The sequence below is a fragment of the Scylla paramamosain genome, chromosome 13, assembly GCF_035594125.1.
Source record: "Scylla paramamosain isolate STU-SP2022 chromosome 13, ASM3559412v1, whole genome shotgun sequence".
NCBI lineage: Eukaryota > Metazoa > Arthropoda > Malacostraca > Decapoda > Portunidae > Scylla > Scylla paramamosain.
In genome coordinates, this window is record NC_087163.1 from 3,074,645 (window position 1) to 3,100,000 (window position 25,356).

The window sequence follows — 25,356 nt, forward strand, 5'->3', positions numbered from 1 at the left end:
ATGGTAATTAAATATTTTGTTCACTTGATACAATCATCTTTCATGCAGCGTGCCGAGGATGGAAGGTCTCAAAGATTCGACCATCTTTATATCAAATAAAAGTGCGAACTTTTTCGTGTTGAAGTCACGATGGTGATTCTTTAAAGTTTTGAATTCACCTAAAAGTATGTAAGTATGATGGATACGACTTTTATTGGTAATTATGTTGACTATTTCATTGTGTATAATATATATATATATATATATATATATATATATATATATATATATATATATATATATATATATATATATATATATATATATATATATATATATATATATATATATATATATATATATATATATGCTCGAATCTTTAGTTTATTTATTTCTTTTCGTTCCAGTTATAATGACCAGCAAATATAATAGGCTATAGGACTGTTTACTGTCCTAGGCTTTACTATATGTAAGAAAATAGTAAGTGATGATGATGATGATGGTAGGAATAATAATAATAATAATAATAATAATAATAATAATAATAATAACAACAATAATAATAATAACAATAATGATGGTAAAGGACGGACATTTAACTTTGCGAACTCTAGGACATTTCATCCCCACTCGCGCGCGCACGTAAGTGCACTGGCCTACTTTCTGTCCTCTAATTTATTCCCAAAATAACATATTTGGATTGAGAGTCGGGGACCAATAAGTCTAGTTCGCTTGAGAGGGACTGTGTGTGTGTGTGTGTGTGTAGCTACTGCTAACACGGGATCAACCATCGTTACATACAGCACATAAGATAAGGTTGTAAAGTATACTGGGTAGATGAATGGAGGCACAGCATGAATGAGAGACAGCGTCGGCGCTGGAAAATTTCAACACAAGCGCCCTACTGCTGTAACTGCGTCAGAACGCTGCATTAAAGTAATGTACAGACAAATTTTTGTGCAAAAAATAACTTTTCAAGAGGTGAGTATATAAAAACTTACAGTATGTGAACCATCCACTTATAATTCAAACGTGTTCTATTTGATTCTAGCATGCTATGATCAATAATTGTATGAGGAGCGAAGCGGAAGTCCGGGAGTGGGCGAGGAGCAGGAGACGCGTCGCCGCGCCTGTCACCTGCCACCTGTTGGGCCGCGCCGTCTCCACCTCACTACCACACCCCTGTCAGTTTTCACTGCCACCATCTCTATCTCTTAACTTCACTATTATATATCACCATCACTGCTTCCAGTAATATAATTTCTAATAACAAATGATAACTGTATAGACCGCACACCCTTTTTATCGCTAGAAGCATTACAAGCACTCATTACCACCGCACATTCCTTAACCACCACTTCAGCTCAAACCACCGCCAGGCCAACCATACCGTTGTTGGCCCCTCCGAGCCGCCGACCCGTCAGTACCTCCTCAGCCAGCAAGCACGATGGACACGCAGCCAAACGCAGAGACCAAGGGCGAGGCTGCAGCTGAAGCCAAGCCGGCGCAAGAAGCAGGGCAGCAGGACAGTAAGGCTGGGGAAGCAGAGGCACCGAAGGAGATGAGAGCGGTGATTCTGAATGGCTTCGGTGGATTGAAATCGGTTAAAATTGTGCGACGTCCTGAACCCGCCCTGGCTGATGGGGAGGTGCTGATCCGCGTCCAGCTGTGGTGAGTCCCGCCCCGACTGCACGTCCGTCTGTATGTTTGTATGTCTGTCTGCCCGTTAACCTTGTGTCAGTTCAACATTTTACGTCTGTCTGCAAACAATCATTCCCCCTGCCACTTAAATGACAGTTGGTTGTATTGTTTGCAATGTACTTGTTTGTTATTGATTTTGAGCTCAATTCCATATGTGTGGGTTTTCATATTGATACATAAGTTGGAAACGCATTAAAGTGACTTACTGTTACTTTTCTGTTATAACTGTTGGCGATCCATCAGGTTTAGTGAGGAGTGGAATCGATTGATGTGTCTGACAGTGATGTCATGCACTGGTGCCTGCTATTTAAATGCCCGTGACAGGCCGGGCTTTCCTGTTTACTTGTAGTTTTACTTGTTTCATTGTTTGATATCTTTCTGTAGATGTGGTAAAATATGGAAATAAACTCTTCTGTCCACCCATTAGAAGATGCTGTTCTTTTAGCGCAGTGGATTCTGCTGCTTTGATGCGAGTAAGACGGTGTATTTTGGTGCTTTTATCAACAGCAAACTACTTTTCAAGCATTTCATATGCCGTAATGATGCTTATTATTGATCAAGTTGTCATAAAAAAGTGACAAAAAGACAAAGTTCCTTGCCTACTATGCAAGCTAATTTTTACTTTATCCTACTTGGATGCAGTAGCTCTGCTAGTTAACAGGAATGGTGTGGAATATTGTGTATGCTAGATAGAATAATTGAGATCTTTTTGCCCCTTTGGTAAAACATTACACTATGGCAAACCAAGCCAGACTTTTGGTATGTTGGTCCTTGGGCACCTGGATGTGGTTGGTAATGTCTATCATATCAGCTATTCTCTGATTTCAGTGGCATGCATTCTATTGGTATGTGAACAGAGTGAGACCTCATTGTTTTGTGCCATTATCAGTCCTAGTATCTAGTCCTCGTATCTTCAAGATAGTGACCTTGTGATTCACAGATTTATCGTAGTATTTCTACTAATTGGCTTTCAACCATTTCTTGAGATTTATTTTGCATTTCATCTTTCGGATATTTTGTGCTCCAGTAAAAAATTGTTCGGTATAAATGTAAATGTTGTGCTTAAATCATTAATATTCTAAGACGTGATAATTTCAAGGGGATTTTGCCTTGCCAACAGTGGCGTGAGCTTCCAGGATGTGATGGTGCGTCAAGGAGTGACGGAAGCACCTCCAAAGACCCCATTCATCCTGGGGTTTGAGTGTGCTGGTGTGGTGGCTGCTGTGGCAGATGATGTGGAGAATGTAAAGGTACATATCTACTTAAGTGTATTCTGTGTGAATTTCAAAATTAAAATTAAAATTGCTCTCTGGTATGAATTGTCACATGAGGAATAAGTTTAGAAGGGCTCAGTGCATGTATGGATAGTTCAATTTTCAGTTTTGTGGTTAAATCGTGGAATGTTTGTTTTACTTGCATACAAGTCACACTATCCTCTAGAGTCAGGAAGGAGTGATGGTTGCCTTTATCCAGTATTTCTTATTAACAAAGTATTCAAAAACATTATCATTTGATGTACATTAGGTTGGGGACAGAGTGGTGGCTCTGCCTGACCATCGTGCCTGGGCTGAGCTGGTGCCAGTGCCTGCTAAGTATGTTTATCCAGTGCCTGAGGCAATGCCCCTACAGGTGAGACTGGTGTGGGGCTGTAATGGTCTTTACTGGACCACTTCTTCAGTCCTTGTTCCCATTATAAATTACAATATTTGTCATGCATGCATACTGTAATAAAATTCAGTCATAAGAAAAATGCAATGTCTTTTCTAATATTCTGTTATGCTTGTTTTGTACAGGAGGCAGCTGCTGTGACCCTGAGCTACACTGTTGCTTACTTGCTGGTCCATGACCTGGCCAACATCACCTCAAATCATACAGTCTTGCTGCACTCAGCTGGAGGTGCTGTGGTGAGTGCTAGGAATGAGTTGCCTTGCTGTGTTTGAATTTACATGTGATGGTAAATAATTATGCTGTTGCAGGACTATATTTTGTACTAAGGAACCACATTGTGTAACAAATTATTTCATCATTGTATTTGTCTTTGTTAATACATAGGAATTAACGTACAAAAATATCCTGGTAATTCACTTGCATAACCTGTAAGTTAATAATATTTGTTAAAAGGCATCAGTGTGGATAGTTCAAAAAGTAACATTTCAATTACTTCATTTTGGTGTACTGAATATGCATTTTTCTAACATTCCTATTTGCATACAGGGCCAGGCAGTATGTGCACTGCTTCAGGATATTGGAGGAGTCACTGTGGTGGGCATTGCATCCAAGAACAAACATGAAGACCTCAAGTCCTCCGTCACTCATATAATTGATCGCTCCAGTGATGTCCATGCTGAAGTCCGAAAGTAAGTTATGTTATTTATTAATGTATTTATTTATTTGTTTGTATTTATTTTTTGGGGGGATCATTTAAGAAATAGGAAACGTACTCTTCATGGTGAGATTTTCAGATACACTGTGCAGCAAAAATGCTGCACTGGCATTTCAATTTTTGGAGCAACATCAGACATGAAAATGCATAATTGTTTGCCAACCTCTCCAAGGGGTTCTGACTGGGATTTGGTTAGTTAGGAATATGCTAAGTGCAAAGGCATCTTCTTCCTGGATAGTGAACTTTGAACTCTTTTTACAGCCCATACATCTTGCCTCCCAAGAAGCTCAATAAACCAACATTGTGACCAGATGTATCATTCAACTCTGCATACGTGTGCTTATTTCATATGCAATTAGAGATCAGATTTCTGTCATATTGATGACACCTGAATAAATATTTACAAATCATGTGTGTACTATATTTGATTGGACTATTTAATTTGATCATCCATTTCTAGAGTGTGCCCAGAAGGGGTGGATGTGGTGCTGGATTCACAGGGTGGAGAGGAATGCAACCGGGGCTACACACTTCTCAAGCCTCTTGGGCGCTATATCCTTTTTGGTAATGTTCTTTAATTCAGTTCTGTTCTGCCTTCATGTAGTAACAAGCAATTGGCTGTAGTGGACATTATGAAAAAAAGTTTTGTTTGTAGTGAGGGCTGAAATGAGCAGTTATGAAGCAAGTGAACTGCTTTGTGAATAACCCCCTTGAGGGAATGCTAAATGCATTCCCTCAAGTGTGCATGTACAGCACACAAGAGTTCTTTTTAAATTGGATTTACACTAAACTGAAATATTGTTTTAATGGAAAAGTTCTTGTGATGGGAAAACAATGCGCACCAGTTTCAGTTCACTGAAAATCAAAATTATTCATATTAAATAATTTTTTGGGTCTTTCCTTTAGTTTGTGTTTTAAATTGATTATTCTAAATTGACTTGCATTAAATTGACATTCTACTATATGAATTTTCAGCACTGTAAGATGATCTTTTAATGCAGGAAAAAGTTTTCCTTCAGATTAAATGAATCTAGGATTTTTGGTGCCAAGCAAGGAACTAAATTTGTCCAGAAACGCTACTTAATCTTAAGTGGTTTGAAAAAATTATAATGCATTCACAGATGCATTCTAAATTGATTTGCATTAAATTGACATTCCACTATATGAATTTTCAGCACTGCAAGATGATCTATTAATGCAGGAAAAAGTTTTCCTTCAAATTAAATGAATCTAGGATTTTTGGTGCCAAGCAAGGAACTAAATTTGTCCAGAAACACTACTTAGTCTTAAATGGTTTGAAAAAATTATAATGCACTCACAGATGCATTAATTACAGGTTCATCAAGCATTGTGACAGGAGAGACAAAGAGCATCTTAAGTGTTGTGAAATCGGTAAGTTGATTATAATTTCAGGGTACAGTGCAAAATTACGTAGTTGTGAAAATATTATGTTTTAGTATAAGGTGAACACTGACCTAAGAACTTGCAATAAGTTTTGCTATATTGAGCTGTTGGATCAAATAGATGTCAAATTAGTGTGAGTTACTTCATGTGGCTAAGTGGTATGGCATGCTAAACATCAGAAGTCTGCAATCAATGTTGTGTTTCCAGTGGTGGCAGGTGGACAAAGTGTCTCCCTTGCGACTGTATGAGGACAACAGGGGCATCATTGGCTTCAACCTGCGCCGCCTCCTTCACCATCAGGTTAAAATGCTGATTTACTCTAATTGTGATGTTGGTCATGTTCAAGTATTGTAGGTGTCATGGTTTGTTGCTGTAACTGTGGCTAACTGATTCTCTCTACCAGCCTGGTGGTCATGAAAAGGTGAGGAATGTGGTGGAGACTGTGTACAAGTTATGGCAGAGTGGAGTTGTGAAGGCCCACATTGACTCCACATATGCCCTTGAGGATGTGAGTAGATGCACTGGTTTGTCTCAAATGATTGAATTTCTTTGGAAAGGTCATCAGCTTTTGCCTTGTTTATAGGTTATACTGTGAGTGATCTTTAGTTCTTGTCTTAATTCTTCTTCATTAAATTAAAATGGAGCAATAAATGGAACAGTAGAATGTTTACACACATTTAGAGTAACTGGGGGGATGCCTATTGAGCAGCTAAGGAATGCAGAGTTGTGAAAAGCAAATTGATGCCCATGGGTACAAGAGAGGGTGACATGAGTGTTTGAAAGATTGTGTACCATATATCAGGTCTTTAGCATGAGAATTTAATAAGATGCACATGGAAGAGAGAAACTTGTATGATGCATCCAAGGATATGGAGTCTATGACAAATGAATGGAAAGCAGTGAAAGTAGTATATGGAGTGGAGTGGTTGGATTAGGTAGTTAAGAAGGCCCTTGGTTTCATGTAATGGAATCCTTCACCTTTAAGAATGTTTTGTTAGTCTTTCCTAGAATAAGGAGCAAGAATAGCTTATTGTGCACAATATTCTGGAAGTAGAAAAGTAATTTTATCTTTCAATTACTACTCAGGTGACTGATGCCATGACAAAGATGCATGATAGGAAGAATGTTGGCAAGCTTCTGCTGGATCTCTCAATGGAGCCCAGACCCCGCCCCACCACCCCTGCCAAAACAAAAAAGGAAGAAAAGAAGGAAGACAAGGAAAATGAAAAAGACAAAGAAAAAGACTCCAAGGATTCAAAGGAAAAGGATTCAAAGGAAGATGCAAAAACTGATAAGGAAGAAGAGGTGAAAGATGCTAAAAAGTAAATGATTATGAAAGTAAAGGTAAGTTGATGAAATTCCAACCTGGAGGCAATTGGTATTGACCATGAACTAAAATTAAGCTCCATCAACAATACTACAGAAATATTATAACAAAAGAAAATGTTACTCAGCAATATAAGCATCTTTATGCAGATGTTATGCAAAGAAAGGACCTTGGAAAGCTTGCATGGAAATACAACCAGTTTATTGAGACTTTGCTTGGTATTCATTTATTTCTTGATGCAATGTTTGGGGTTTTTGCTTAGGGTCTAATGTGGATTTGGGGAAGCATGATGGTGTATAATGTTTTTTATTTACTGTCACCTACAGGACACAGTCCAGTGTGGTCATACATATCCACACATTACGCTTATAGTCTTTACTGAACATTATATACTGCTGATACACATGGGTTGTTCAAGTTTTTTAGTACTCCTGTAAAATCTAGCACATAAGTAATGTACAGCAAACTCCTGATTGCCTGCAACATAGAGCTTAGGCCTTCCAATCATGTAAGGTTTCTAAATGTCCAGATAATTAAAACTTCCAAATATTCATAATGAGTGCTCTAGCCTATGAAAGCACATTGCATGCACTTTAGAAGGCTATAGGACCATATACATGCAAGTAGTTGTATACTTATGCCTTTAAACTGATTCAGTAACAAAGGCTACTCTATTGCATAAGTGTATAGTGCATAACTTGAACCACATAGGATTAGACAGAAGGTTGCCACTAAGTGATCTCTGCAACTTGTAATGCTGTTTTCTACAAGCTGGATTAGTGTGTTTTGCAGCAACTACTTAGTGATGAAAAATGCACTGTGCTACAATTGAATGTATGGAGGTAACATGCATATCTGCAATTGGAAACTTATTCATTATTTGTAATTTTTTGTTATATTGCTTGAATCTGAGGTTAGTGGGTGACTTTATGATTCAGATACTCATTGTAGACCATGTGGGAGTTCACTGTAAACAATATTGCTCCAGTCTGAGTATTGCATTATAGGCTTATAACCAAAGAAATCCTGGTTGTGGGAACAAGTTGTCTGGATTGCAAATTGAATTGTAAGGAGACCTTATCAGTGTTGAGTATACCACATTATTGGTGTTGGTGTTTGGTCTTTAATACATGGGTGTCAACTTTGCTATACCAGCATCTTCCCATTATGGAAGGCAGGCTTTGCTCCCACAAATTTCACTTCAGTCTTTGGGGTGTTCATGTGACAAAATGGTAATACACAACCATATGTATTGTAATGGGGAATTCTATGAAGAGACCCTGTACTATATGCATATGAAAGGGATTTGAAATCATGAGGTTTATCAAGATCTGCAGGCTACCAGAAAAGACTCCTCCCATCAGCTTTCTTTTGTTACTCTGGCTACTAAGAAGGGAACAAGCTCCATGATTTATTCTTCCAAATAATCTTTTATTATATGAAAATTTATCAGTCAGTTTTAAAGTGGAGTAGAATACCTTGGGGAGATTCGTGTTTACAAAGTTGCTCAGGATAGGAGTGATATCTCTTGAGAGCATCTGTGATGACACAAGATTCTTGTGCTTTAAGCTGCCACCTTGGCCTTTGCCTCAGCAGGAGTGAGAAACTTCTCCAGACTTGGGGACAGGTATATATATCTCTGAAGGATCTCCTGAAGATGGCTCAAACATCTCAGTGTCTATGTCTACAGACTCGCCAGTTGTTTCAGGAGGGCAACAAAAATTGTTCTGGATACTGTTGTATGCTAAGAAAAGGAAGAATAGCTTGTGGATAAAGATTAAGATTCATTTGCGCCTGTTGTAGAGGCTGTACTTTAAAGTAACAAAAGTCAATAGAAGGATGTTTTCATATATACACTATTGGTATTAATTATACTTGTGTAGCTGGCATTAATTATATTTGTCCAGCAAGTGCGTGCATTCTTTTGAAGCTATTCATTTTCTTTTGCAAACGAAAATGTATGAATTTACTACATTATTTCAGATTTACATATGTAAAAGCCATATGGTATATGGTCTGCAGTTGGCATCCTCTGCATGTTGTCCACAGACTATAAGGGTCTTTGCCTTGAACATAATGTGTGTGCTTGTATGCTTGCACACGTCTATGTGTAAAGACTTGAAAATATATAGATATGTTAAACAAGGCCTTGTATAAAAATATGTATGTGGCTCTGTAAGTACTCAAGTAGTCTGTAGCATAATTGTGTTGTGGTGAACCAGTCACAAGGAACATGTTTGTATAATGTGTAGAAATTGTGTTGATAGACAAAAAAAAAAAAAAAAAAAAATTGTGTAGGCAGTGGTTGTCCTGTCTGGTGCTGGTGAGGTTCTCTTGGCAGTGCAAGAGCTTGTGTTTCCCAGTGGATGTTTAAAGTTGAAAGATTAGAGTCTGTTGATTCTCTTTATTTGCTTTGAGGCAGCCTCAGTGGTCCAGCCATTGTGGTGGCTCACCTGTGATAGTTTCCATTTTAAAGACCTGCATAGCTTTAAATAGATTATATTCTCTAAAGATCCTGCATATTGAAAGTGAAGAGTATTTTATGATTATAGTTCTATTTTGATATGATAATCCTTTAAGGAGTGTTTACTCAATAGGGAACACTAACATTTTTCTATATAAATTAATGAAATTACAGGTCAATTGTAGTAACACAGTAGCATTTATATAACAGATCTAATATGAAGAGTATATAAAAGTTTTTAATTTTATAGGATTGTAGCATACTCCTTCCACATTACATGTATTGAACAACTCAGAATGTATATTTTTGTGGGTGCAGTTTTGGCAGGTTTCAGCACGTAGTGATGTGAACAAGAGTAGTCACTGATATACTGTGATCACTTGGTTTTGAAATAGGTTTTATACAAAGAAATTCTTACATTGGAGGGCAGTAGTGTTAACTTCTAACCACCTCTCACTGCTGTTATTGCTCCACCATCAGTTTGACTTGTGCTCTATACTCTTCTCTGCACTGTAAAATGCAAAGCTGGGTCTGCAGTTTAGGGTTTGTCATATTATTATTATTATTATTATTATTATTATTATTATTATTATTTATTTATTTATTTTTATTTATTTATTTTTTTTTATTATTAATTTTTATTTCATTTTTTGGGGGGGCATGTGGTTAGTTACACATGACTTGAAATTATAATTTACTATTTTGTTAAATGATGTATGGCTAAAAGTTCTCTTGGACTAGTGCATGTTCCATACTCACTGCTGTGCTTGTATTCATAATGTACTGCCAATAAATGGTACACCATTAGGTTTGGAAAAGATTCTTTCTGTCCAGTCATCTCTGACTTCCAGCTCTTGTGCAACACATCGGATTATTTGATACGTCTCCACATCAACACTGAAGAGCCAAGCAAAGTGTGCACAAATTTTTATTAATCTATTTCATTAGACTCGATGAAATAAATACAGATCACTACAATGGTTAGTCAAACTTGCTTGATTCGTGTTAACTTTTCAGGGATATTCTGGACTTTGTAATATCATTGGACCTACAGATACTAATTTGCTAAATATTTGAGCACACAATTCTGTGAAGGCTGTGGAAATTAAACATGGTGTACAAACTAAGGTTTAATTTCACGTAATGTACAAGAATGAACATGGTGATGTCCGACCAGGTCACCAAGCCGTGATTCCCCTACTAATGGTGTTCAGCTTCAGCTTTTTTCTTAGCCTCAAATTTGGCTACGTTCTCGGGAGAATTTGCTGAAAAAAATATTTACTGTACCACACTATTCCAGGATAATTATCATTAAATTTAATTGAATGACATTCAAAACCTTCAATGGCAGAGAAATATGAAAGCAAATACATGCAATCCTTATTAAATAAACAGCAAAACAACTTACACATCTTCTGGATCCACATGAAAATGGGGATACAAGCTGCAACTCCAAACCCATAGTACTTGAAGAGCCAAACATTCTTTGTGTAGTATCCCCAAGGGAACTGGGCAATTTTGCCAGTGAAAGTATACGGATACTTCATCATGCGGCCACTCATCTTGTCAGGCTTCAGGCGGGTCACCAGGTCCTCAAGAGGGTTTGAACTGTGAGGAGATGCAGGTCATGAAGTGCGTGATGGACAACTCTATGTGCATAAGAACATCAGAAATGACCTTTGGATATAGTTTTCTGGCAGTTATGCACAAATAAATTACCTGAAATGTACTAAATATATTTCCAAGTACAATATAATGGAATCAAATACAAAATTACATACAGCAACATTTTAACAGTAATTGAATTATTTTATTTAATGAAACTGAAAACTTATCACAGAACAATTATATATATATATATATATATATATATATATATATATATTACAACATTTAGCTTATTTACAGTGTTATTGCAATACCTTTGTTTTCCTGCCAAGGATTCAAAACAACGCAGAACAGCTTTACAGAAATTGTAAGTTTACTAAGTTAACCTGACTCTGCCTCTGACTGGAGCAGCTTGGAGGATTGTTTACATTAACATTATCACCAGAATTTCAGTAATGACAGGGTGTAAAGAGATTTAGAATTTTTCTTTTTGCAAGTCACATAATTTGTTTTTTTCAATGCTGAATGTTACTGTGACATTTTTGGTGTTCAGCAGACTAGTGGTCAATGCAGATCACACCAGATCCCTGACTGTATAGTGTCAGCCATGCTGCCTCAGGCACTTACCCTCTCATTTAGTAATGGGCCAGCACAGAATGGAAGATAGTTTTCTTTTAACAAGCCTTATCTTCCAGCCAATACATTACACAAGATGATCTCCACATCTGACTCACAGTACATAAAGGAGGTACAGAAAATCCTAAAGCCAAGTGATCCATATAACACTGATTACAAAATGCCTGCTGTATACCATGTCTCCCAATCTGTTGTAAGTTACATAATACAAAGGAGTGGCAAAGGAATCTGAAAGAAATAAAAGCTTGCAACTGTTAGGCTACAGGCACTACTGTTCTCACCTCTTGGCAGCAGCTTTGTCAGCCATTATCCTGGCAGCGTGAAAAAAGCAAGTCCATGTTTATTACCACCAACACACCAAGCAGTAACTCACCTTGTCTTAATATTGAGCTCCACTAAACAAGAAAACACAGGATGGCAGGGACAAATCAATAGGAAGCAGGTTTCTCTCTCTCTCTCTCTCTCTCTCTCTCTCTCTGTACAATTAATTTTGATAAGGGTGTTCTTATGATTTGGCAAAGTTAGGATGGATCAAGTTCATGAAGGTTACCTAAGGTGATCAGGATTAAATTTATTGGAGTAATGTTAAGTTGGTATAATTGCAGTTTCCCCCCAATAAACCGCACGTAAGTATGAAGTGTCTCACGGTCTAGATCACACTGCTAGGAGCATTTCTAACCCCATATTACCTTGTCACAAACGAATAATAAGGTCGGGATGGAATTTCAAAGATTTCAAAGGTTAGTTTAGGTTAGGTTAAGTAAGGTTAGGTTAGGTTAGGATAGGTAAGGTTAGGATAGGTAAGGTTAGGATAGGTAAGGTTAGGATGGGTTAGGTGAGGTTAGGTAAGGTTAGGATAGGTAAGGTTAGGTAGTTAGGTAAGGTAAGGTAAGGTTAGGTTAGGTTAGCTTTCTGATTGTGTTCGAATATACTAATGGTGGGGGTTCAAGGGGGACACAGCCCCCTGGTTATAATAGGTTTTTGGTTTACTACATTTAGGAAATTTCCTTGGCTTCTAAGGAAATTTCCCTACATTTTCAAAGTCTATATATCACTCGTATGTGCTCCCCCTCCCCCAACACCCCCGGTTCCCCACAGGCCTCCAAGCTTGCTGGAGGGGTTGGGGGGTGGCGTGGGTAGAGATTGGGGATATTGGATGAAACTGCAAATTTACCGTTAAGTTAATTAGAGTCAAGTTTAGTAAGGGTTAGGTTAAAGTTAAGTTTGGTGAGGCAGGTTGGATTGCAATCGATAGTAAGGTTGGTTAGGTAAGGGTAGGTCGTTGTAGTAAATTTGTCCACGCTTTGATCAGGTTATCGGTTCATCATTACTATCAGCAGGTCATGGCAGGAGGCCCAAGCACAGGCAATACTTGATGTAATAAGCACCAGTGGATCAGTCAGCTGATCGTCTGCTGAATACTTGACAACTGTTATCCTTTCTTGTCGCCGAAAATCCTTGGTATTAACATTCTTTCCACAACCAATGAGTTAACTAGCACTTGTAGCATCTTTATATTAAAGTTATAGTGTATAATAAGGATAATCAACACAATTTAGCCCTTATTTACCTTGCAGTCTGCTCTGCTTCCCCGGCTGGTTGGTAGTTGTTCGGCAGGCCGGCAGAGGGATCTTTAAATACACCTTTGCAAAGTTAATATTGCTTTACCTCGGATAAAACGTGAATCTTTAAGAGTGAAAAAGCATAATTGAATTTTTAGTTTAATATTTTAAGGAAAAAAAACTTGTTTTGTAATAAGAGAAGAATTTGTGAAAGTTTCAATTATTTAATCTATATTTCTGGCTCTCAATTTGTTGTTATGTAAACTTAGCACTATTGTGCAATGTAATTAGAATAAAATAAGTTTCTTGTCTTAGATAATGCTTCTTGAACTCTAGTTCCTTGAATGTGAACCTAAATTTTGGAAGAGGTATATATATTTTTCAATGATAGTATCTTCATAAAAAGTTATTAACATATTTTTATGTAATTTGAATTATTTTTGAGTAGTTATATAAAAAATATTCGAGAGAAGTATCTATATTTCTGTATATTTATTAGAGATTAGAAAGGTGTTGTCCCGAAGTGGAGCCATCAAAACATTGCCCAGTTGGCAGAAGTTTATTTGTTTGTTTCGTCACGTTTCGCCTTTGTGTTTCCGTAACCAAGATGAAGGTTCCTGCGATGTAGTGTCCTCCGAAAGGTCCTGAAAAGAGCAAGGAGAGCAATGTCTTGGTTCGGTGTGTCCTTGAATGACATCAAGGGCCAGCTGACCTCCTTCACCAATGAGGTGTTGTCGGAAGGTCTGGAGGACGTGGAAGGTGACTGACTGCCTCCTCACTAGGTGTTTTGGGCCACGCCCCGTCAGGCTGCTGGGGGCGCGGCCTGGGGAGGGGCGGGGCACGGGGCTGGTCATGTGTGTCTGAGACCTTGAATGACCCTTATGTGACACACCCCACTTTGGGGACAGTGATCATTGACCTCCCGTATTCATCAAGTTATAGTTGGCAGGATTTGATTTAGGATCATTTTGCCCTTTCCTCCTCCTCCTCCTCCTCCTCCTCCTCCTCCTCTTTGACACCATTATTAACATCATCATAACTTTAACTCTTTAGTCTAATGTGTGTGTGTGTGTGTGTGTGTGTGTGTGTGTGTGTGTGTGTGTAGTGACTGAGAGTACACATGCCCCCAAATTACCCTGAGACCTGACAAATTATTCTGATAGCTAAAATGGTCCTATTCTCGATCAGCCAGCACAGCGGAGGCCTCTCATGACTAAAAGTTGTCCTGTCTTGAGATTAATTTCTTGGTGTTTCTATCCATGGTCTAATAGGGGTATTGTTATTATTATCATTATTATTTATTTATTTTATTTATTCATTTGTTATTTATTTATTTTTATGTACTATTACTACTTTGTGTGTGTGTGTGTGTGTGTGTGTGTGTGTGTTCCTGGTAAAAGTAATGATAGTAAAATAGGCAGAGGAGTACTATTACTTTTCTTGTCTGTGCTGTGGCCTTAACTAAGAGGGATAGACTCAGGTAAAGTGGTGTGGATCTGTCACATGCACTGCCATGCTTACTATAATCTTAGCTACACTTGACACTTGCCTAGTCACATCCTAGTCCTAGTCAAAAATACACTGTTTCATTTGTGTTTGTGATTTCAAAAGGCTTACACACACACACACACACACACACACACACACACACACACACACACACACACACACACACACACACACACACACACACACACACACACACACACACACACACACATCTATATATCCATATCTCTGTATTTATTTATTAATCCATCCATTAGCTTATCTATCTATGGATGTTTCTGGCCATCTGTGCTGTGCCTGGACTCCTGGGGTGTAGAAATAGTAGTAATAATGAATGGTTTATTTGATTTGCAACTGTGGTGCTGAAAAAAAATACATGTTAAAAATATTAGGGTCCTATTCAAGTAGTTACATGGATAATTTCTTGATATTTTAGTCACAAGTTTCTTTGATCCTGTGGCAGGTGATATTTTCTTATCATAGTCTTTCTGTATGCAGTCTGTATTTAGTTTTTCATATTAGTTTATTTTCCTTCTCAGCTTCCTCTTCTGACTAATGAAGTAATTATTTGCAATAGTCTATTTTATGTCTAAATCTAATAATTAAGGATCATGTTTTCCGTTTGTTCCATCTCTTTTTTGTTATTTTTCAATTTTCTAATAAATTTCCATTGATTTGTTTCCAGAAAGTTTGGTGCAATACATTGTTCATATTGATCACAGATTGTTTTTATATAAGTTACAGTGACCACAGTTTTGGACCATGAATTTTATTCATAGCCACAGTGTGTTGATGACTGTTAGGTGCTGCTGGAAAGGTGCCAGACTAAGCATTTCCCTTCTTACAGATGGCGGTCAAGTAATTGTTTCCCGTGAACGCATCCAGGAGTTGGATTCTTTGTGTCAGCTCCAGAAGCATGAGGTGAGGCATGTGTTGTCTTTCCCTTCAACTAATGGCACTACCTGAAGAGAATAATAAACCTGAGAAGTATGAAGAAATGGCTGGAGAATCACTTAGGCATAATATTTGTTAATAAGCTTTAAGCAACACCCTGTGGCAAGAGGTATTGTAGCAAGTGCTTACACACACACACACACACACACACACACACACACACACACACACACACACACACACACACACACACACACACACACACACACACACAGGAGGAAATGATCGTTGGTAGTCTACTTCTGTCAGTCAGTGAGGTTGAACTTCCCACATTCAGTTCAGAGTAAGGTGCTGTCAACAGCACTCTTTTTGTCAGTTAAACACAACAGTGAGAATTTATGTTGAATAGCTCGAGTTTACTGTCAGACAACAGCATTGCTGGGTAACTGTCATGTAGGCACTGCTTCCTGCACCTGTCAAAAAAAAAAAAAAAAAAAAAAAAAAATATGAGTTGGCTTCACAGCCTGACAGCAACTCTTAGGAGCAAAACATGTCCATATAGATGCAGAGGGAAATCCTTTAGCTGACAGGTCACAAAGACACAGAGACAAAATCCCAAGTGATCACCTAATCATGTGGAAGATTTTTGTATTTCTTTTATCTACAGCACTTATTTGTTGTTCCTTGGAAGTTTGGATAGTTGAACCCCATCACTGTTAGCACAAGCAAGATTTTTTTGGGGTGACACCTATAGAAGCTCACACCACTCTTTGGAGCTCCCCATTGCACTCACAGTCAAAGATAGGACTGATGGCAAATATTCTATTAGTCAGTGAGTGCTAAAGATGGCTGGCTTCTATTGATACTCAAACAAGAGAAAGTACTCTCCCACAGTTACTCCTGAAGGCTGTATGCTGCTTACTTTTACCCTCCTGTGGGCACACCAATGAGAGAACTGCTGATTACATGGTGCCAGTTGCTTATGGGCCTTTAAATCCTCCCAAGGTGTCTCCGTTTTGCTGGATAGATTGTACAAGTATGAGAGAGATGATAATGTTTGTGAAAAATAGCGATATTGTAGGTGAGCAGTGTGTGAGGAGTGCCAAAGCAAAGATGGTAGGGGCCATTACATGTATGAGGAAGGGTAGGCAACAGACTGTTAGATGTTGAGGTCAAGTGAGACAGGATTGGCCTAGATATGGTGGAAGCAGCCACTTGTTTGTGACCCTTGGCTGGTGAACTTGTAAAGAGTGTTTGCCTCAGGTGAAATCAGTATTGGGTGTGGGTGTGTTATGTTCATATAGATGGTGGAAGCAGCTGCAGATAAATATTTGAGATTTGTTTGTGATTTTGTGACCTGTTTTATGTGGTGCTGTATCTTAATTGTTTTGTGCAAAATACTCCCCACAGAAGATGACTTGTTTTGTCCAAAGAACTTCCCCTCAGATAGGAATGTAATATTGCATGCAGTCTCATTTCAATTCCAGTCTTTTCATTGTTTCCATGTATGCATTTTGATTTTTAAAGATGTGATCATATATGAATGTTATGTTGGAGTGTAGTAAGGGAAGATGTGATGCCTTGTAGAGAGGACACTGTAGGGATATAAAGTGCCTATATCAGGTCATGAAAGTAGTGAAAAGAGTTATGGAAAGGTTGACAAGGGGCTCAGTTAGCTTAGATGACATACAGTTTTAGGTTTTGTTCAGGTAGTATGGCCACTGATGCAAATTTCATTGTGCAGAAAATGCAGAAGTATTTGGTAAAGGGGAAAGAATTGTACATAATTATTTTTTGTGTTGATCTTTGATAGTGTGCCAACAAAAGTAGTTAAGTCAGTTCCCAACTTGATGTTTGAGTAGTGGCAAGTTAGAGCTATGAATATGTAGAGAAATTTTCCTGTTTTTTGGAGATTCAGTGTGTTAAGAATGCAATGCAAGTACTGATGTGACAAGAATCAAAAGTGGATGGAGGGTGTTCAGATAACTGTTGCTTCTATTGACATTTAGTGGACTCTCTCTTTGGTCCAAGATGCGATTATGTATTGTTTGTGTGAAGAGTGTGAGGCTGCATGCAAAATCTGTGCTGTGGAGAATGACATTGCAGGCCAAAGCAATCAGAGATGAAGGATGGATCACAGAAGGATGTGTATCACAGAATTGTAGACCTGCTGGCATCACTGGTAGTGAACTAAGGGAGACTTGAGTTTTCATTTTTAGTTTGGTGATGAGAAGACATAAATTAATGTAGTGTTGGTATGATTGATAAGAGGATGGTAGAGAGTGATTGGGTAAAGAAGTTAGAGACCTAAGCACACCTGGTGGAGTTTTGAGAGTTAAACCCAAGAAAACCTGGCATGAAGTAGTCTGTTACAGGAGCTCAGAGATGTATGGCTTGTACCAGCATCATTAGGTGGAAATATATGTGGAACCTTTCAAAATTGTGATGGCACTGGTGATGATTGATTACCACTCTTTTGTATACACAAATGCATCTCGTACAGAGTTTTACTTGGTACTGCCCATCCCATGCACAGTGCCATCATACTGTCTCCATTCTTGTGGCCCAGTAATGTAGGTTTTTCCTCATCAGCAAACACTGAATATTTTTTTCCACTCAGCACAAGATATTGTTGTTGGAATTGGTAGTCATTGTGGTGTGTGCACTGCCATCCTTCCATCAGTTCTCCCTAGATCATATCCACTGCTGATTGTTAACATTCTTTTTTACCAGTTATACCCAAAGAGCTTACAACTTGTATTACTGCAGTATTATCCTTTTCTTTCATTATTTTATACACAAACACTGACAGCTTCATTTTGGTCCCAAGGTGTAGCATGTATCAAGTGCATCATTCTGTAAACACCTGCAGGTTGGAATGGCTAATACATGCTGGCACCAGTAAAAAAAGTATGAAGAAAATATATTAGCTTTCACTGAAGTTGATTAAATTAATTATTTTTTTCTGCAACTTTTGAGATACAACCTTAGTGGAAGGTTGTCCCTTATTTGGTCCAGGAGGTGGATCAGATGAAGTGTTGAAAAGGGGGTTGTCTGTTATGATCCACCAGGAATGAACCACTTCTTCTCCCAAGCTTTGGTGCAGAAATGATCAGATATGCCATGCACCTGATAGCTGATCCCCAGCCTGTGTGGTGTGGTGAGGGCCAGTCCTCACTCCCATGGAGGCTCAAGGGCAAACATGAGCAGGAATGCTTGTGAATGTGTGTATGTACATAGACACATCTGGGCTGCCTCCCTTTAATGGGCATTGTCATCAACCTGGCATATAAATAGATCAAATTAACTTTCAGTAAAGAAATGCATCTACTCATTTTGTAGAATCTTATGAGACACACACACACACACACACACACACACACACACACACACACACACACACACACACACACACACACACACACACACACACACACACACACACACACACACACACACACACACATACACACACACTTGCTTAACTAAACAACATTTAGAAACACATATCTCCAGTGGAAGAAGTATTGATCACTGTAAAAGACTGAAGATGAAGTTGCCACATGCAAGGAACATTCATGGTTTCAAGGCTTGATTGTGTAATGCTGCTGTTTTAGATTGTAGAGTCAAGGTAACATGAGCTCATCTGAAATTACTTATATTGTAATTCAGTAGACATACACAGTAAATAAGCAAATAAATTAATAGACGGATGAAAAGAAAAATGGATTTGGTAATCATGAGTGAAAAGTTTATGGATGGCAAAGCAAATTTGATGATGGAGGAAAGACACTTGAAGCCCCATTGGGAGGATAGAGGGATGAGAGAGGGGAGCTGTGGCCCTCAGATCTATATTGTGGCTGTGCTGGGGTGAGAGCTGTGCAAACCTCCACGCCTTGCAATTAGAGTGAGCAGGGAGGGCGGGGGTGGCTTGATGGCTGAGCTGGTGTGTGTGTGTGTGTGTATGTGTGTGTGTGTGTGTGTGTGTGTGTGTGTGTGTGTGTGTGTGTGTGTGTGTGTGTGTGTGTGTGTGTGTGATACAAGGAATAATGATAATGATGAGTAATGGTCAGTATGTTCATCTTTATTAGTGAATTAGGCTGTTATTGGAATGAGGTGAATTAATAGTTGATGAGGATAATGTGAGTGAGCTTCCATTATAGTAACAAAGAATAACGACACTAACTAATGGAAGGTTATTCAATTCTTTTACTGAAGTAGGTACTCATTAAAACAGAAACAATTAACGGTTGATGTAGATGTTTGATAGCCTTGAATTGTGTATGCTATTAGGAACAAAAGTCAAGCAAGTAATGAAATAATATAATATTCTCAAACAGATTCAAGCTATTTTTGGGGGAGGGGGTTTCTACATTAGATTAGGTTCAAATAGACTGGATCAGCTAACTTAACGTAACTTAAACTGGCCCATCCCGAAAACTGCTGAGGTTGCTGATATTCAAGTAGTTAATGAATGCACCAGTAAGAGCTCAACTAATCCTTATAACCTTGAAGAATAATCTTAATGAAACCCCAAAGCATTTAAGAATACAGGCGTTCAGCGTATAGTGTCCTTAGTGTGTGTCCTTGGGGGTGTTAGCAATGGGAAGATCTATGTGTGGAGTTTTTGCTTCTGTTTTGTACCTTCATACAGCCAGGGAAGGAGCACATGGTGAGTGTAGGATAGGGAATCAACTCCTTTGCTGCTAATATGAACCCACTTGTTATTAAAGTAAACATAGAGGATTTTAACTAACAAAAAAAAAAAAAAAAAAAAAAACACTTGCAGGCAATGGCAAGTTTTAAGTGTACAGTAGCTTAGTGATGCCATTGGAAACTGTGCTGGAAACTTGCATGCCAGTATTTCATAATGCTTAACCCTTTCACTGCTATTTGATACGTCTTTCCCTTAATTACTAACCACTCTTAGACATCTTTACTTGTTCTACAGCCACCTGCAATCATTAAACTAACTATACATTGCAAAATCTATTCTTTTTAAGCTCCTTTTTTCTTGATGCTTATAAGGATTTGATTAATTATTTATAGTGTTGTTACTCCTGTTGCAGTGAAAGGGAGACAACAGCAGTGAGAGTGTCAGGAAGGTGCAATTCACTTCATGGATGGTAGCTTTAGGAATACCATTGTGTAGACTTCTGTTGACTCTCTCCAGCCACTTGTTCAGCACCAAGGAAAGGGCGAGGGGTTAGCCAGTGAGTACGTTAGGTGGGTCAAGAAGGTGCAGTACAGTTCATGTGTAAATGTGCGTAACTCCTTTCTGATTCTTTTTATTTATTTATTTATTTATTTATTTATTTATTTACTTATTTTATTTTTATTTATTTATTTATTTATTTATTTATTTATTTATTTATTTATTTATATTTTTCTTTTATTTTTCTTTTATCAAGGCATGGATGTGGGATGAGTCACAGTTAGATGGATCAAGATTGTGTGATATAATTCAGTTAGTAGCTTTAGGAATTCATGTGTAAATGTGTGTAATCTCTTTCCACCTCCCTTTTTTCTTCCATTTATTCATTTATTCATTTTCATCAAGGAATGTGATGAGCTTAAGTTAGATGAGCCAAGAGGATGCAATACTTCTTATGGGTGATAGCAAAAGGACTTATTTAATCTCTTCCTGACCTATAGAATTAAGGAAGGGACATGAGGCTAGTGTTTAGTTACATAAATCAAGAGGATGCAGTATGTCCACTTAATGGGAGGTGGCTGCAGGAGTTGTGTAATTTCTTCCTGACCTTCCCTGGCATCAAAGAAGAGACCTGAAGTTAATTGAAGTAAGATAAATGAATAGGATGCAATACACTTTATGGGAGGTGGCTACAGGACTTGTTTAACCCTTTTGCTGCTGTGCCCTCCCTTTCTTAATCTTCCTGGCACTGTAAAAACTGTTTGCATGGAGACACAGGGGATAAAAGAGGGAAAACAGAAGGTAATTTTGTCTTTTTTAAGCTACAGAAGTTTTTACAAGTCTCAAAAATAGTAAAGAAAATTATAGGCATTAAAAAAAATAAATATTTGTCTGGCAGTGAAAGGGTTAATTTCTTTTTTACTCTATGTTTATTTTAGAATCCAAGAACGTGAGGTTAGTCTAAAATGAATCAAGAAGCTACAATAAACTTCCAACTCATGTGCTGCAGCCTTTGTGTGTGTGTGTGTGTGTGTGTGTGTGTGTGTGTGGAGGGGAGGGGCCTGAATAATTGATGTAATATTTGTGGGTGTGAGGGGCGAGGGACGAACTATCAGTAAGCCTGTTTGTGGTGCTCTTCGCGGCTGACAGTGAAGGAGGCGTGATCGATGGACGAGAGAGGGAGAGAGGGAAGGAAGGGGGGAGGGGCGGCCGTAGTGATGGAAGGGGGAAAGCAGGCAGGAGGAGGAGGAGGGAGAAGGTAGAAATGGAAGGTCTAAATGATGGAAGGGGGATGATGAAGGGAAGGGAGAGGGATAGTTACAAAAGAGGCAGGGAGAGAGGGAGCCTAATGAGAGAGAGAGGGGGGGGGACGCTTTTAATGATAGGAAGAAAAGGAAAGAGAAATCATTATAGAAAGAAAGATATATGAAAAGGAAGGAAGAAACAAATAACACGTAAAAATAAAAAAAAAGGAAGAAAGACGATATCAGTGATGGAAAGGGGGAAAAAAAGAAAGGTTGAATGAAAAGTAAAGAAAGAACACAAACCAAGGCAGGAAAAGGAAGGAAGAGGGATAAAGGAATTCTAAGCTGGAGGAAACACTTGGTGGAGAGGAGAGAGGAAGGAAGGGAGGGGCACGTAAAGAGAAGAGAGTAAGTTCAAGAAGTAGGAAATGGAAGAAAGGAAGGAAAGATGGAGGGATGGAGGGAGGGAGGGGGAGGAAGTAAACAAGATAGGGAGACATGGAAGAATAGCTAGAGAGAGAGAGAGAGAGAGAGAGAGAGAGAGAGAGAATAGTTGGTATACGAGTTAGAGGAAGTTTGTTATGGGCGTCAGCGGATGTGTGTGTGTGTGTGTGTGTGTGTAGGAGAGTAGGGAGAGAGCGTGTATAGATTGATAAGGGAACAGAGAGAGAGAGAGAGAGAGAGAGAGAGAGAGAGAGAGAGAGAGAGAGAGAGAGAGAGAGAGAACGTAAGTGTAAATCAAAGTAAAACAAAAAATAAATAAATAAGTGGAGAAAATTAGATCTTGGAAAATATCGAGGTAAAAAAAGTAAAGGACATTTTATTATTATTATTATTATTATTATTATTATTATTATTATTATTATCATGCAAAGGTTGTAATGTGAACACTTTGAGCAGTTAGCAGGTGGTCAATAATTGATTGTTCCTCCTCCTCCTCCTATTTCTCTTTGTCGTCGTTGTTGTTGCTGTTGTTGTTGTTGTTGTTGTTGTTGTTGTTGTTGTTGTTGTTGCTTTTCATCATCATATTTTTTCTCCTCCTCCTCCTCCTCCTCCTCCTCCTCCTCCTCCTCCTCCTTCTTCTTCTTCTTCTTCTTCTTCTTCTTCTTCTTCATAGTAGTAGTAGTAGTAGTAGCAGCAGCAGCAGATGTGGTAATATTACTATCATCTTTATTATCCTCATCATTATCATCACCAGTCCACCTCCGTCACTACTCACCCTTCTCCTCGCCCTATCACCCGCACACCCTCACCCTACCCGCACACCCGCACTCGCCCCTATCACTCCCTTGTCACTCACGCCATCCCTTCTGTCCCGCCAGCTGGAGGAGGCGAAGCGGGTGCGGGAGGACCTGGAGGAGCGGCTGCAGGTGGCCAACCTTCACGGCTCCCACCAGGTGTCGGCCCTCCGTCAGCAGCTGCAGCACAAGGAGGTAAGTGACATCAGGACTCTCTAGTGTTTCGACGTGTCACCGGGACTGTTTGCTCTTACTGATAATTTTTCTATCCCTTTCCCGTTCGGTTCCCTTTGTCTAATAGAGCTAGGACGAAAATATTGACACATTATTATATCTGAGTAACACTACACAATTTACAAACATGAGAACGTAAAAAAAAATAAGGGAAGCTGCAAGAAGCCGTCAGGTCTACACGTGGCAGTCCCTGTATGAAACACACCTACCTGTTTCCATCTATCGTCCTCATCTTTAATTTTTCTTCTTTTTGAGCTCCTTAGTGACTCAGCAGTAACAACCTGATTACTTAGTTTACTTCATTCATCTACCACTCTATTTAAGAATCACTTCCTATCTCTCTTTTTAAATCTGACTTTTCATGGTTGAACCGACTGCCACGTGTAACGGGCTGTCATGTGTAAACCTGATGGCTTCTAGCAGCTTTCCTTATTTCTTATGTTCTTACGTTCTTATGTATTCATGTCCTGCCCTGATTACTGATTCTGAGAAAGTAAAATCAAACTGCTGTCCAGACTTAGTATTCAATCACCACCTTTGCAATGAGTGCGATCTTTTAACTCTAGAATACATTATTGATACATTTTATTAAGCTGAGGATCCTGCTAGTGACGACACTTGTTAGATTTGAGTAACACTAGACGCTGTTATTGAGATTAAACTTCACGAGCTGTAAAAAATAATATTCTGTTGCTTTTATTTTGAGTATCATATCTCAAAACTGTAATCCATTATAAGTCACTTTTGTCACGCTGAGGAGTCCACTGTTAATAACACTAGACAACTTTATAAGACAAAGGTCAAACTGCCAGGGCTGTAAACATTAATATTCGATCACCTTTGTTGTGAGTGTTACCTTTCAAAAATATAATCTAAATTTGCACAAGTCCATTATATTAAGCAGAGGAGAGGAGGCTTTATAGTGAGAGCGTTAGCAGACTTGTGGAAGTTCTCATAAATGTTTAGAAGTGTGTTTTCATGATTCTAGTGATAGTTTGACAAAGGTTCTGCGCCTCATATTGAAAACACTCACATGGGAACTTGATTATTTATATTTGTGGCCTTTGAAAATAGTGCTCATGAGATCAAAAGCGTTTCGAAATTTGGGTCCCACACACACACACACACACACACACACACACACACACACACACACACACACACACACACACACACACACACACACACACACACACACACACACACACACACACACACACAGAATATGCGTAAGAAAACATCGCAGGAAAAGGTGGTCATGATTTCTCGGAAAATGAAGACGTTTGTAATAACCTTGTGATTGATGTGCATGGCAGGCCGGGCGAGCACTGGTATATTTGCTTCAGTGTTTTCACAGCCAGGCGATATCAAACTTATGCAGCTCAGCACAGGTATAGAGTCGGAAGATATATATTTCTAAACTTTCCTGCCCCGAACCGTATTGGAGAGTGATTTATCCTTCGCTGTTATTTCTTCTCGAACTCTGTAAAATGATCCAGTGCAAGTTCAAAGTGTAATTTCCAAACACCACCGGAAGAAATAATGAATAAGTATTTTTTTAACTGTCTGTTGTGTCATTTTGGCCGAGTAAAATTGTCCAAGGTCACTGCAATGAAGGTAACAAGCGTCAGTTGCATTACCGATCGAAGTACAAGATTTCATGCCAAAAAGTGTCACGTTTTGGAGGTAAGAGAAAGCCACGCGTGACTTACTGAGGGCTATAAACGTGACAACAAGAAGTAAAAGAAGTAGTGGACCTCAGATTGATGGTTAGACAGGATGACTTGCCACCCATTGACTGCAGTGTGCCTTAGACATAATAGAATAGCAACATGAAGATCGTATGTAGCCTTGTGGGTCAGGCAACATTCTCAGGATCAGTTGAACAAGAAATAATGGGTTCAAGCTTAAAAAGTTGGATTTTAAAAAGAGATAGGAAGGAATTGGTTCTCAAATAGAGTGGTAGATGAATGGAATGGAATCAGTAATCAGATTAGTCCTGAGTCATAAGGGAGGTT

The 25,356-nt window shown here is 38.7% G+C and overlaps 3 protein-coding genes across 5 annotated transcripts in view; 2 read left to right on the plus strand and 1 right to left on the minus strand.

The window, feature by feature from the left end:
* The first annotated feature begins 1,096 nt into the window (after positions 1 to 1,096).
* Positions 1,097 to 7,902, plus strand: LOC135106334 (synaptic vesicle membrane protein VAT-1 homolog-like). Its single transcript, XM_064015252.1, has 11 exons — positions 1,097 to 1,163; positions 1,343 to 1,650; positions 2,801 to 2,930; positions 3,205 to 3,309; positions 3,474 to 3,584; positions 3,895 to 4,037; positions 4,524 to 4,627; positions 5,400 to 5,455; positions 5,675 to 5,767; positions 5,871 to 5,975; positions 6,554 to 7,902. The coding sequence occupies exons 2-11, from the start codon at positions 1,427 to 1,429 to the stop codon at positions 6,791 to 6,793; spliced, it is 1,311 nt and encodes a 436-aa protein (XP_063871322.1). The 5' UTR covers positions 1,097 to 1,163; positions 1,343 to 1,426; the 3' UTR covers positions 6,794 to 7,902.
* Positions 7,903 to 10,375: 2,473 nt separating this feature from the next.
* Positions 10,376 to 13,131, minus strand: LOC135106335 (uncharacterized). Its single transcript, XM_064015253.1, has 4 exons — positions 13,073 to 13,131; positions 11,784 to 11,813; positions 10,667 to 10,866; positions 10,376 to 10,523 (listed from the first exon to the last, which is right to left on the minus strand). The coding sequence occupies exons 2-4, from the start codon at positions 11,807 to 11,809 to the stop codon at positions 10,459 to 10,461; spliced, it is 291 nt and encodes a 96-aa protein (XP_063871323.1). The 5' UTR covers positions 11,810 to 11,813; positions 13,073 to 13,131; the 3' UTR covers positions 10,376 to 10,458.
* A 451-nt stretch (positions 13,132 to 13,582) lies between these two features.
* Positions 13,583 to 25,356, plus strand: part of LOC135106340 (thyroid receptor-interacting protein 11-like) — a 70,864-nt gene continuing 59,090 nt past the window's right edge. For 2 of the 3 annotated variants that reach the window (XM_064015257.1, XM_064015258.1), the window contains exons 1-3: positions 13,584 to 13,823; positions 15,421 to 15,494; positions 23,189 to 23,299. In XM_064015257.1, the coding sequence (XP_063871327.1) occupies positions 13,730 to 13,823; positions 15,421 to 15,494; positions 23,189 to 23,299 (279 nt within the window). In that variant the 5' untranslated portion in view covers positions 13,584 to 13,729. Of the gene's footprint in view, positions 13,824 to 15,420; positions 15,495 to 23,188; positions 23,300 to 25,356 lie in introns of all 3 variants that reach the window. The other variant, XM_064015256.1, reaches the window with a different exon arrangement.

Bases quoted from the DNA above. Each gene is read 5' to 3' on its own strand.
- LOC135106335 (XM_064015253.1), bottom strand. From the start codon at position 11,809: ATGGCTGACAAAGCTGCTGCCAAGAG. The intron at 10,867-11,783 runs GTGAGAACAGTA...ATCTCCTCACAG, and splicing joins GACAAAGCTGCTGCCAAGAG to TTCAAACCCTCTTGAGGACC. The intron at 10,524-10,666 runs GTAAGTTGTTTT...TATTTTTTTCAG, and splicing joins CATGTGGATCCAGAAGATGT to CAAATTCTCCCGAGAACGTA.
- LOC135106334 (XM_064015252.1), top strand. From the start codon at position 1,427: ATGGACACGCAGCCAAACGCAGAGACCAAGGGCGAGGCTGCAGCTGAA. The intron at 1,651-2,800 runs GTGAGTCCCGCC...CCTTGCCAACAG, and splicing joins CTGATCCGCGTCCAGCTGTG to TGGCGTGAGCTTCCAGGATG. The intron at 3,585-3,894 runs GTGAGTGCTAGG...ATTTGCATACAG, and splicing joins ACTCAGCTGGAGGTGCTGTG to GGCCAGGCAGTATGTGCACT.